The 13,928-nt window shown below is 36.9% G+C and overlaps 1 protein-coding gene across 3 annotated transcripts in view; it reads left to right on the top strand.

Moving 5' to 3' along the window:
• The window catches only part of mertk.L (MER proto-oncogene, tyrosine kinase L homeolog), a 77,600-nt gene that overhangs the window by 51,743 nt on the left and 11,929 nt on the right, over positions 1–13,928 (top strand). For 2 of the 3 annotated variants that reach the window (XM_018262883.2, XM_018262884.2), the window contains exons 9-11: positions 7,590–7,740; positions 8,396–8,549; positions 12,268–12,356. In XM_018262883.2, coding sequence (XP_018118372.1) covers positions 7,590–7,740; positions 8,396–8,549; positions 12,268–12,356 — 394 coding nt within the window. The remainder of the gene's footprint in view (positions 1–7,589; positions 7,741–8,395; positions 8,550–12,267; positions 12,357–13,928) is intronic. The other variant, XM_018262885.2, reaches the window with a different exon arrangement.

The following is a 13,928-nucleotide window of genomic DNA, read 5'->3' as shown; positions in this document are numbered from 1 at the left end:
CACTGCCTTGGACCACAAGCTGACAGTCTAGGCATATGCATGTCGCCACTGACGAGGCATGTAAAAAATCATCCAGATGTAAAAATGTCATAGGGCAGGGGCTGCTCGGCAGCTTTCTTCCCTGTTCAGTCCATAATATGGGCAATATATTCAACCTTGATATTTTATCAATTTCTTACCGTGTTTATGTTTAATATCCTTGTTTAATGCACAGTTCCAGGAAACTCAAGTTTCTGTTTCTTGGTATTCCCTTTAAGCAATATAATTATATCCTACATTCCAAGTCCTTGTAATTTTTCTTTGATCTTCCTGCTTGACACTTTTGTTGCACAATTTTTGCATGAAGCTTTGGCATCTTACACAAATCTAAGCACAAAACCATGCATTTTCTCACCGATATGTGCTCCTTGTGGCAGAACACAGGGCGACTCCATGCCTATCAGTGCAGAGACATTGCAGAGTGGATGGAAGCACATTTATCCTCCTGCAGAGAAAACACAGGAGAAGAGAAGCCTAGTGTGCCATTAGCCAATAGCCAATTTGTGGTCCAAGTTTTATTGGAGAAGTTTCTGTATTAAAATTGACTTCAGATTAAAATAATTACTACACTGTAGAGAACATGATATAATCTTCCAGAGAAATGTCAGCGTACCTTTGAGTCACATTGTGCTTCTCATCATTATATTAAATGAACAGTAGCACCAAAAAATGAAAGTGTTTTAAATAAATGACAATACAGTATATTGCAATGTTGCCCTGCACTGGTAAAACAGGTGTGTTTGCTTCAGAAACACTACTATAGTTCATAAAAACAAGCTGCTGTGTAGCCATGGGGGCAGCCATTCAAGCACAGGATACACTTAAGATAACAGATAAGTTCTGACAAATCCCATTGTATACTACAGAGCTTATCTGCTGTATATCCTGTGCTTTTTCTTCCTTTTCAGCTTTGAATGGATGCCTCCATGGCTACACAGCAGCTTGTTTATATAAACTATTTTAGAGTTTCTGAAGCAAACACATGAGTTTTACAAGTGCAGCACAACAGTAAGTTATATTTTCATTACTTTAAAAGACTTTCATTTTTTGTTTGGTGTTCCTGTTCCTTTAAAAGAGAAGGAAAGGTTTAAACTAAGTAAGGCTTATCAGAAAGATCCATCTAAATATACCAGTAAACCCCCAAAGAAATGCTGCTCTGAGTCCGCTGTCAAAAGAAACACAGCATTTCTTTCCTTCTATTGTGTACACATGGGCTTCTGTATCAGACTTCCTGCCTTCAGCTTAAACCTCATTGCCCTGGGCAAGAGCATGCTCAGTTTGCTCCTCTCCCCCCTCTCCCTTCTCTGCTATAATCTGAGCCCAGAGCAGGGAGTGACTCAGGCAGGAAGTGATGTCACACCATGTTAATACTGCAGCTCCTATCCTAAACAAACAGAGAGTTTCTAGAGCTTTTTATTCAGCTATGGTAAAACATTCTACAGAATAAATATAGCATTCTAGCTTGCACTATTGCAGCTGATCTATTGGCAATAAAATGCTTCCGTAGCTTTCCTTCTCCTTTAACTGGATGTGACCTCTAAGTGTTCATCTCTCAATGGTCAAACAGGAGTGAGTCAGAGAAATAGCGCTGATTGATACATGTCTCAAGAAAATCTACTTCCCTTAACATTTTTTGAACTTCATGTTCTCAGTTGTGTCCCACAGCATGATTTAAGTCTTTAAGGTTTGGTTAAAATGCCTAGAATTGTCATGTCATCTTATTACTTACTCTTCTGAACCTGACAGTTAAATAACAGAGGTTTCCCAATCATTTTCAATAAAAAGGAATAGAAAATGGATTAGTGTGATTTTTTTTTCTCAGATCCTGAAACTGCTGGTGCTGTAATGCCCTGTATTGCCCAATGCAAACCCTTCACCGTGGATGGCATCAATCAGAAATTCCCAAAACAATGTAATAAAAGAACAGGCCATATATAAAATATACATTATATGTGTGAGTGTGGGTATCTATATATATATATATATATATATATATATATATATATATATATATATATATATATATATATATATATATATATATATAAGCTAAAATAGCCAGAACTCACAAGACTGCTTTACAGTGCACTTTATTAGTTCAAAATCAACATTGCGGTCACAACTTTCCTGGCACCCAGGCATATAATTACTGCAGGGAGGGCCCTCTTTACTACTACAGTGTTAGTAATGTGTCTCATACACTGAAGGACAGTGTATAATGTACCCAGAACTGTTAAATACAAGTTTATTAGGGTCACTGACCAGTCCATATCAAGATATCTAAATCCAGAACCCTAATTAGAATATTTTAATATCAGATAAATGGAACTTGAGTCATACGTGAACAAAAAATTTGATATTTTTTAGCCAGAACTTTGGATAGTGAATAAGGTCACAGCAGCAAGAGGGGCAGAATGGCTCAAATTAAACCTACATATACTGTATATGGTGTAAAGTAATTATGGCCCGGATAGTGATTCGAACACTATCTATTTACACTACTGTAGTTTTGGTTTATATTTTCTGGACAATGGGAGTTTATTAGCCATGCTGCAGTGTCAGACTGGCCCGGCGGGAAAAAACCCGGTGGGCCCCGACCAGAACCCTTCTCTAAATATTTCCAATCGCGGAAAAAAAATGTTTTTCCGGTGATGCGCAGCGCCGCCAGCGCATGCACGTCGAACGGCGCTCTTGCGCATACGCGCCAAACGGCGGTGTTGCTGGGCCAACGCATTTTAGTAGGGGTGCAGGGGGCCGGAGGGGGGCCACTGGACAGCAGTCCCGGTGGGCCCCGGGCCCCCCAGTCCGACCCTGCCATGCTGTACATATTGCATGCATTGCCCACTGGTCTGGGATGACCCTTTTCTGGCCTTAAGGGCAGTACTCTGCGTACGATTCCGCCACTATCCGACATAGGCGTTACATCGGATGCAACGGAAATAAGGTAAGTAATGCTATTGTCGGATCGTGTCGCATTGTTGATGAGATACAACAGTTGTGTTGCGTCGTATCAACGCTGCTATCCGACAATAGAATTACTTACCTTATTTCCCTCGCATCCGACGTGACGCCTACGTTTTTAGGCAGCTTGTCGGATTGCGGCGGAATCGTCTGTGGAGTCCTGCCCTAAAAGGTAACTGTTTGTTGAAATATTAGTTTATAGGAATGTTTGAAATCATAGCGAATAACAGAAAGCTGAAGAAGATCCAGGTTAGGGTTCTTCCTATTTATTTAAAGTAAAATATAACTAATTTTAGAATATAGTTTTGTGAGCAAGTTTAACAAGCAGGAGGTACTTACAGCGGCATTGTGGAAATACTGTAATAATATCTAACAGTTATTACTGGCAGTGCGTAACCTGGGTATCACACATGCCATTGTTAGCCACTGCTTTGTTTTTGTTCAGTGGCTTTTTCTCTGAAATGTCAGCAATGCTGTGTAATCCGATGTTCCCACTTGGTCTGGTGACACTGCTTTACAAATAAAGAAAAGTCCTCCTTCCTACAATGTGGCATTCCTGCTTTCATTATTACACCAGATTAACGTCTCAATAAGGACAAAACGCATTCTGTTCTCCAGTGTTTTAATTAGATATTATGTCTGCAATGTCAGTTCTCAGAGAGAGTGATCTGTTAGATGAGAACAGGTATAAAAACTGGATCAGTAAATGGAATTAAGGGCCTTGTTAATAAATGGTTGTTCGGGTATGGGATCCGGAAACACGTTATCCAGAAAGCTCGGAATTACGGAATGGCTCCAATAGATTCCATTTTATCCAAATAATTCATATTTTTAATTTTCTTTTTCTCTGTAATAATAAAACAGTACCTTGTACTTGATCCCAACTAAGACATAGTTAATCCTTATTTGAAGCAAAACCAGCCTTTTGGATTTATTTAATGTTGAAATTATTTTCAAGTAGACTTAAGGTATGAAGATGCAAAATATGGAAAGACAGTTATGTTTTTAACATATATCATTTTAGTCCTTTTATAAATTTTCAATTAAAGTTTTTTTTCTCTGCTACAGGGCTGGAGTTCTTGATTAGTTAGGCTTTTTTTTTATCCAGGGAAAAGAGAACAGAGAGAGTCAAAACAATTGTGCACATACCTCACCAACAGTATCTGAAGCTTTTCTAGAGTACACTGGTGGAGAGACTTAAGGTGGCCATAGATGTAGAGATAGCGGATCTCTTCCCGATATGCCCACATTGAAGTGGGCAATATCAGGCTGATCAGATCGTGGACCCTAGGGCCCAACGATCGGATCATAATGCAAGAGAACGGGTGGACGGATCATGGGACCGCATACACGCAGAGATGCAGCCGCAATCTGATGGGATTTTTTAACCTGCCAGATCGAGATCTGCCAAACTTTTGGCCGAATATCGATCAGGAAAGCCCATCGGATGGCCTCACTCACGGGCCAATAAGCTGCCGACTTGGTCTGTCTGCAGCTTTTATCTGCCCGTCTATGGGGGCCTTGAGTAATAGTGTTCAGCCCCTAAATCATATTTCAGGCAACTGAGCCGTTATTATTTTTTAATTTACTTTATGCAAGATAAATAAAAATAACATAAAAAATAAACAGAACCAAAACATGTCTTTGTTATCTAAGAATAGAAACTGACCTTGGTATTTTCCTTGTACTGGTCTATAATATGATTGACCTTTGAGCTTTAACACGTTTATGGCAGAAGCTCTTAATCATTTTTCTGGACCCAAAAATAGGTTTCAGTTGAGCGTGGAGCACCATGTACTACTTTCATAGTAAGATGTAGTCCTATAACTGACAATAGTTATTAAAAGATGACCCATATTTAATTCTATGCCAAATTGTTGAGCCACAGATCTGACACCAAAAATAAATTTGGGATCCATTTGAAAAAAAAAGTTTCAAAAAACATGATATTGAAGGGATAAAAGCTAAAATGCTTTGAAGAAAATATAAAGACATGGAATAGCCTTTTAGCAGAGGTAGGGACTACTCAGCAAGTAATGGCCCATATTATAGCAATCTGAAAAATCTGAAGAGGATAAAAAGGGGAGCAAAGTGCAAAGTTATAAAAAAAAAAACCATGGTCAAAGTAGTTGTACTTTGTGCAAACTGTCCATTGTCCCTGCCTCAGGTGCAAATCTATGTGCATTTGTTATAAAGCACAAAAAATTGCTCACGACAGTGAATGGCACACTAGCAGGCACAGAATGTTCCCTCGGTGTAAGAGGTGGAATATGGATGAGCCATGGGCATTCCTTTAGATGACCCTTAAAGCGATACTGACACATTCCTGTAAAAATCATAGTATCAATATCTTTTTTTATCAGTATCATAGTGTCAGTATCAAGTAGTTGCTGCACCCGGAATATTTTCCCTGAACGTCCCACTCAAAGCCACACCCAGCCCCGCGAACCTGCTTTGACCCGACACTGCTAAAAGACCTTCTGTGCAGTTTCAGTGACGCTGGGCTGGGGGCAGCGCGATCCTTCAATTGGCTAATTACGAATGAAAACAGCCTATGGAAGGATCGCATGGAAGAAAATGGGATAGAGAAGAGAATATAGTAGTGCAAAAAGGATTTTCTCCAGTACTGTGATTTTCAATGAGAGAACATGACATTCTATGCAGTTTACCCAACTGGCCATACCAATTTAATTGTCTTGACTGGTCATGTAGCCTAACCTGCTGCAGAGTTCTGCTGGAATTCAATCACACTCCTCCACTTGGATATCATCATATTCACTTGGGTTATTAATAACATATTACAGGTATAGGATCTCTTATCTTGAAATCCGTTATTCAGAAAGCTCCGAATTATGTGAAGACTGTCTCCTGAAGACTCAATTTCATCCAAATAATCCAAATTTTTAAAATGATTTCCTTTTTTCTAATTTGATAATAAAACAGTACCTTGTATCTGATCCAAACTAAGATATAATTAATCCTTATTGGAAGTTAAACCAGCCTATTGGGTTTATTTAATGTTTACATGATTTTCTAGTAGACTTACGGTATGAAGATCCAAATTACGGGAAGATCTGTTATACGGTCCTGAGCATTCTGGATAACAGGTCGTGATTGCAATAAAAAGCTATATAAGAAAATGCATAATATGCCTATATGTACCAAATTGAACTTTTAGAAATTTAAATGATCTTTCTTTGTCATTGCCTTCTTTAATAGTTGATTTTTGGATTGTTCCTTCTGTAGAACTGGAACATTCTCTTTGTCAACAATAAATCATGTTTTCTAGTATTTCATACAAGCAATTCCTTTTTTGGAAGCACAAATCATTTTCCATTTACAGGAAGCCAAAGACTTCATAGCTCACTTTCTGTCTGTGTGCAGCGAATATGCATTGAATATCCTGGTTTCTCAGGGCACATTTGTATTGCAGGGATACACTATCATTCTGCACTCTGTAATAGGCCTTGGGATACGTGGCCATGGTTTTGTAGAGTAGTTAAAAGAAATAGGTTTATTAAAAGGGAAAGTTGCAAATCGTTGACTTCTTTGGCAGGGCAGCTAAGCATTTCTTCACTATTACAAATCTGAGAAATAGAATAAAATGGGTACAGTTCAGATTGCATTCTGGCACCCTGACTTAATCATGTTGTGATACATACAGTTGGCAGTTATTATGCATCCATAGATTATTCCAGTATTTGCTCATACAGCTTAGGGTAATTGCACACTGGGCTGTTTCAGGCCCTTTGAACACCCTAAAACATGGTACAAAAGCTGCTCCCAAATAGACTTGCATTGAAAGATAAAGGGTCTTTTATGTCATTTCGATCTCCATATTTTAAGTCTGCTTAAAATAATGTAAACATGAATTAAACCCAATAGGCTGGTTTTTCTTCCAATAAGGGTTAATTATAACTTAGTTGGGATCAAGTATAAGGTACTGTTTTATTATTATTACAGAGAAAATGAAATCATTTTATTTTGATTAAAATGGAGTCTATGAAAAGGTGCCTTTCCATAAATTAGAGATTTCTTGATAATGGGTTTCTGAATAATAGATCCCATTTCTGTATTAGAGATTCACCGAATCCACTATTATGGATTCGGCCGAATACCGAACCGAATCTGAATCCTAATTTGCATATGCAAATTAGGGGTGGGAAGGGGAAAACATTTTATACGCAATTTCCCTCCCTGCCCCTAATTTTCATATGCAAATTAGGATTTGGATTCGGTGTATCCCTAACCTGTATTAATCTTTAATTAATCTGTACTAATCTGTAAGTGGTTTATACATTTTAAACTGTAAAGACGTAGGGCAGATTTCCACTGTTTTGCCCTTTCCTTTCACTGCTTTATTTCAACACCTGCATACTAATGAATTTATTGAATATTGTAATTGTAAATCATATCATTGTGTGCTAAATGCATTTCTGGCCTTCTACTTTAGTAAGGTTTGAGCTCATATTTGCAGTTAATGCTATCTAGTTTTAAATACAACCTGCATTTATTCTATGTGTTATAGCCAGTCCACAATCATTCAATAATTTGCCATTTCAGTAATTCTTTTTTCCCCTTAATTTTAGGAAGTTGAATATGTTGAATACTCCAATTCCACTGCTGCATTTCTTCCAATCAAAGCCACCAATGCAACCTGCACTGTGACTGTTGCAGCTTATACAAAGGGAGGCACTGGACCCTACAGTCTGCCAGTGCAGCTTATCATCCAAGGAAATGGTGAGAAAAATGTAAAGATTGTACAAAGCCAAACTTATGCCTTATTTTTGTATTTGCCTATTAAGGGGTGAGAGGTCACAGACACAGTTTTGCCTTTGGGGAAACACATTACCCCATAAATACAATTAGCAGCAACACTATGGGGCAGATTTATTAAGGGTTGAATTGAATTTGAATCTGTATGTGTGTCACTGTGTGTGTGTGTATCTGTCTGTGTGTTACTGTATGTGTGTGTGTGTGTGTGTTTGTATGTGTGTCTCTATGTGTGTGTGTGTCTGTATGTGTGTGTTACTTATTTACAATTTGTAAAATGAAATTGTACTAATTTCCAGATTTCAAGATGGAAATTCTTCTCTTATATTTTCTTTCAATCTGTGATGAATGTGTAAAAAAACCCATTTATTTTAAGGTTCACGTATTGTGGACTTTATCATCATTTATAAGTAAAATGCTTAGTGGTAGGAAACGTTCATAGATCTGGGATAAACACATCTGGTAGGCCGGGAGAACACTCCCTATATGTACTGAGCAGAAAACTTAGGAGGGAAAAGTTTGATAAAAGATGATGCTGTCATCCCAGGAATGGCTCTGTTCAAAATTCCTGCTTGTTTAATTGATATTGTGTAAAAATATAAACGTTATCGCTGTTTTCCAGGTTCAGTAACTTCAGCCACTTCTTCTACTCTAGCTCCAGGAAACGCAAGTCCGTATGTGATTTTGCTTGGCTTCATCTGCAGCCTAATGATTTTCTTGCTGGTCATATATGGAGTGGTAATGTTTATTAGAAGGAAAAAGGAAACAGAATTTGGGTGAGTTCACAAAGCAATGCGACTGCCGTGTTATTGCAGTGATATATGACAGATATACAGTATGTGAGGTTGCATATAATAGATAACAGATTTATTATATATTGAACTGGGGAATACAGAGGGGTTTTTACAGTAGCACAATACGTTCGCCATTTATCATTAGTTTTACCATACGGACGCAAAGATCTGATTGGTTGTTATGGGCAATATCACCGGGGATCTCCAATGTAAAAAGAACAGTTCAGTGTAAAAATAGAAACTGCCTAAATATACCAGTAAATGAAAAATGTTTCTAATATAGTTTTTTAGTCAAAAATGTAATCTACAAAGGCTGGAATGAGTGGATGTTGCACAGAACACTACTTCCTGCTTTTCAGCTCTCTAAATCTGAGTTAGTCAGCAAATTGAAGGGGGGCCACATGGGACAAAAGTGTTCAGTGAGCTCACAATTGATCCTTAGCATTCAGCTCAGATTCAAAATCAACAGTTATGACCCATGTGGCCTCCCCTCAAATCACTGATTGGTTACTGCCTGGTTACCAACCAGTGGAAACTAAGAGAGCTGCAAAGCAGGAAGTAGTGTTCTGGCTATTATGTTACACATCCAGTCACTCCAGCCATTATACATTACATTTTTGCCTAACTAACTATATTAGAAACATTTTTTATTTTGCACAGCCTATCTATTTACCCAGTTTTTATTTTTTTACTTGACTGTTCCTTTAATATGCCCCTTGATTGTATTGGCGCTTTGCTTGTTTACTCAAAATCTGTTATATGCCGAAATTTTGCTGAGTAAAATACTTTGTGAGATTATGCCCCGGTATTTCCCCCATACAAAGGTGTGGGGAAAGTATGGTGGCAAATTAATACCATATAGCAATCAATGTCCATGGTGCATTAGCATATGATAATGAAAATATGGCGTATACTGTATTTATAATTGTAGTTTACCATTCTGGGCCTGGCATATTTTCAAAGGTTTGCAGTGGCATAGTTGTGCCTGGGGAAAATTCACCAAAACCTTTTGTACTGATATTTTAGTGAATTGCTGATGTTGTGACCAATTAAAATTTTGCATTTTGCAGTTTAGTAAATATGCCACCAAATAAGTAATTCCTGGTTCAAATTGCACACTTCAATTAATATCTGGGTTTAATTGTGTGCTTTGCCAGTAAGTGTTTAACCACAACTAGGATTTCCACCTTTGCCGGCATCAAAAGCTGTACAGTGGGGTTGGGGCTATGACTTCGGAGGTGAGACAGTGATGGGGCAGAACCACAGCATAAGGGGAACTAATGGTATTTGCTATGACAACATGTGCTTGGATGGAATTTTGTCCCACTTTTACAACCCTAAAAGCCAGACAGGAGGCTAAACTTCAACTAACAACACGAGAGCTGTAGTTTAGCAACAGCAGGAAAACCCTAGGCTGGTGATAATGGTGCTTTTTCCTAGCAAAGATAACTAGATAAAATCTTTATTATTCCCATTTGTGTTGTTGAACATTACAGTCATATCCATCAGCTGGAGAAACTGAGGCAGAATACAAAAAACATGAGCTAACAATAGCTGTGGCCTTGCTGCTCTTATCATGTTATGGCAGTGACTCAGTTAATGATAACACAGTGTATGTGAGTATAAACACTGCTAAACAGGAATGGAAAGGAAATGAATCAAGTAGCTAAAGAGTTGCTCATTCTGTTTTCTTCAATAAGCCTGACTCAGATCCAAAACGAGCCACGTTTTAGCAGGTGTAAAACTGTCATATCCTATTTATTATCGGTCAGCTGCGATTCACAGATCTAATGGAAAAATATTTCTTAATTAACTTTAAGGATATTTTGCAAATATCATAAAAATGGCATTTCCTCCCATTGCTCTCTTTGTAATCGGCAGCTGCAGGAGTTTCTCTTTCTGCTATTGACATCATAGCTATAGATATCTAATGTATTTTGCATGTTTTAAGGGTCCTAATTTCCTGACTGGTTTTAGGTTAGATACAGATTTGACACGTGGTTAAATTAGCTGGACAAAGGATAATAATTATTGATGAGCGAGTTTGTCCCATTTCGGTTAGCGAAACTTTTTTGACACGCACTTTGCGACAATTTTTTTGTTGTGCATCATTTTTGTAGCAAACTACATTAGAATCTATGGGCATTTTATTTTTGTGGCACATTGTTTCTGCTTTGGGAGGGCACACACATGGCCTACATTGTTAGAGAACCTTCTATTCAGTAGGCTACAACTGTTTATTCAATATAAGAAAAGCTCCCCTGTTGCCAATTTCTTAAAAACATGTCTGTGATTTTTGACGTTACTTTTGGTCGGTAATGGTATCTACTACTACACTATGTTGTTTACAGACACAACTAATAATAAATCTGACCACCAACAGATATCTGGGTGCTTTGTATCCCACATTAAACTGAATAAACCATATATTTATGTGTTTGTCCTTATACAGACAGTGGGACGGCTCAGATCAGATAAAATGAAGTGGGAGGTTTTTCACATGTCTCTTTTTTTGTTTTGTCGCACATAGCGGAACAAGCCACAGGACGAAAGTTTTATGCAGTTTTGCAAAAATTTTCGCCGCAGGCGAAATGCAGAAGTTCGCAGTGAATCTGTACATGTACAGCTTATCACTAATAATATATTTGCTATTAGAAATGTGTTCTGGAAATTGCATGTTATCCAGTTATGTAAATACAATCTATCTATCTATCTATCTATCTATCTATCTATCTAAATCTATATCTATCTATCTATCATCTATCTATCTATCTATCTATCTATCTATCTATCTATCTATCTATCATCTATCTATCATCTATCTATCTATCTATCTATCTATCTATCTATCTATCTATCTATCTATCTATCTATCTATCTATCTATCTATCTACCTATCTCTATCATCTATCTATTATCTATCTATCATCTCTATCTATCATCTATCTGTCTATCTATATATCTATATAAATCTATATCTATCTAAATCTCTATCTATCTATCTATCATCTATCTGTCTATCTATCTATCTATCTATCTATCTATCTATCTATCTAAATCTATATCTATCTATCTATCATCTATCTATCTATCTATCTATCTATCTATCTATCTATCTATCTATCATCTATCTATCATCTATCTATCTATCTATCTATCTATCTATCTATCTATCTATCTATCTATCTATCTATCTATCTACCTATCTCTATCATCTATCTATTATCTATCTATCATCTCTATCTATCATCTATCTGTCTATCTATATATCTATATAAATCTATATCTATCTAAATCTCTATCTATCTATCTATCATCTATCTATCTATCTATCTATCTATCTATCTATCTATCTATCTATCTATCTATCTATCTATCTATCTATCTATCCCAATATACCAAAATCGCCATCATTTATTTATATTTGTCTTGAAAAATGTAGCTACTGGCAAGAATACAAACCAAAAAAATATAGAGAGTTTTTTATTGAATGTGAAAAAGAATGTTGACCTACAGGAATATACCATTTGTAGTTGAATCTGTCCATAAGCAAACTTTATTTAAGCATATCAAAATATATCAATAGGAAACCATCCCAGGACTTAACTAACTCGTTACCTTTGTCTGTTTTCTAGCCATATTTATATCAGTGGTTTTATGTTTGGATTTTAATATGTGTCTTCCCTTTTTGTCTTGCCAGGCATGCTTTTATCCACTCAGAGGACTCTGACATTGTAGTAAACTACAGAGCTAAAAAATCCTATAATAGGAAAGCTATTGAAATTACACGTAAGTAGAATACAACATCATCTATTGGCACACAGATATATTTATATAGCAGCTTATAAATCATCTAAAGGAAATATTGGATATTTAAATGAAGTGGTTTTAAAGGGGATGTAAAGGCAAAAAAATAAAATCCCATTTTTACTTTCTTTAATGAAAAAGAAATCTATCTCCAATATTTTTTAATTAAAAAATATGTACCGTTGTTATAATAAACCTGACTGTATGCAGTGAAATTCCTCCTTCGTTTTACTTGCTCTGACAGCCGCAGATAGGAAACTTCAGACGCTCCCTAACTGCTCTGAAGGGAAACAATCATACTTTCAAATAGCACGGGGAGCCCCCACCTTACTTCTCTGTCCTCAAGCAGCTTTGTTTTTTTCCCTGTAAAATAGCCACCGACTATGTAGAGATTTGTATCCGCAGACCCAGTGCAGTCTGTTTATTCTGATTATTAATTAGTCTTGCTGTATCAGCTTCTACGGCTGATATTATTTGACTTGTGCTGTTTTTATAATTTATGATGATCCCTAAGCTTAACCTCCAAACTGAAGCCCAGACCATACTGAGCATGTGCGTGGTCTTGGTCTTGCAAAGGTATTTAACAAAGTTACAAGATGACACCCCCCTGCTGCCAAATTGAAAACATAAATCATATGTTTTATCAGGCTTCTGGTGCAGTAAGTTCTTGTTTATATTTGGTATACAAAATACAGCATTTCTAGCATTATTCTATTTTAGACTTTAGTTCCCCTTTAAGGTTGGTATCTACATGCTAAATGGATAGACTTGGAAGTGTAACAAATGACTGGCATCTTGTTCATTAATGTGGCACGATGTCTTGCAATCATTATTTTCCCCAGAATATTTTCCATTCTGATTGGGAAGTTCCATTCCCTGTGTTACATGGAAGTGTGGGGACTGTGTTGTCTGTGTTTTTGCAGTTTTGTAGTACTATTGATATGACTGATGCCACAAGGGGTGTTATACTGTAAGCCTGCAGAGTTGATATTACACGGCTCTGTCTTGAGCCGCCCTGTGATTTGTGCAGGTAACTCATTGCATATTTCTAAGATGGTGCAGCCATACACATTTATTTTGTGCCTCGTTTGATTAAATATCCCAGTTGATACTGAATATGAAAAACGGTTAAAACCCAGTTAATGCGCCTTGTTCAGATATATCCATGTTGTCAGCAAGAGAAAATGATGACACCTGTTATTTTAATTCTTTACTTAGCTTTATAAACTAAGTTTAGTTACACATTTGTGTTCCCAGAAGACGGTATGGTTCCCAGTCCAGCAATTTGATGGGCCCTCCTCCGCCCGTTAAAATATATTGTCCAACGTAAATTGCTGTGTGCCTCAAAATCAAAGATTAATGAGGGGAAACAAAAAACAGAATGATAATATAGTGTAGTATTTTTTCAAATTCAATATTTACACCCTTAGTGCATCAATTAAAAATATGACCATGTGTGTCAAAGACGTTGTGCTTTCTCTTATACCACGTGTATTCTTACAAACAAATGCTGAATTACAACGAAGTGAATACAAATAAGTGAATAAATAGTGG

The sequence above is a fragment of the Xenopus laevis genome, chromosome 5L (genome assembly GCF_017654675.1).
Source record: "Xenopus laevis strain J_2021 chromosome 5L, Xenopus_laevis_v10.1, whole genome shotgun sequence".
Taxonomy (NCBI): Eukaryota; Metazoa; Chordata; class Amphibia; order Anura; family Pipidae; genus Xenopus; species Xenopus laevis.
The sequence above is the reverse complement of the archived record's forward strand: the minus strand, read 5'-3'. Positions and strand labels throughout refer to the sequence as shown.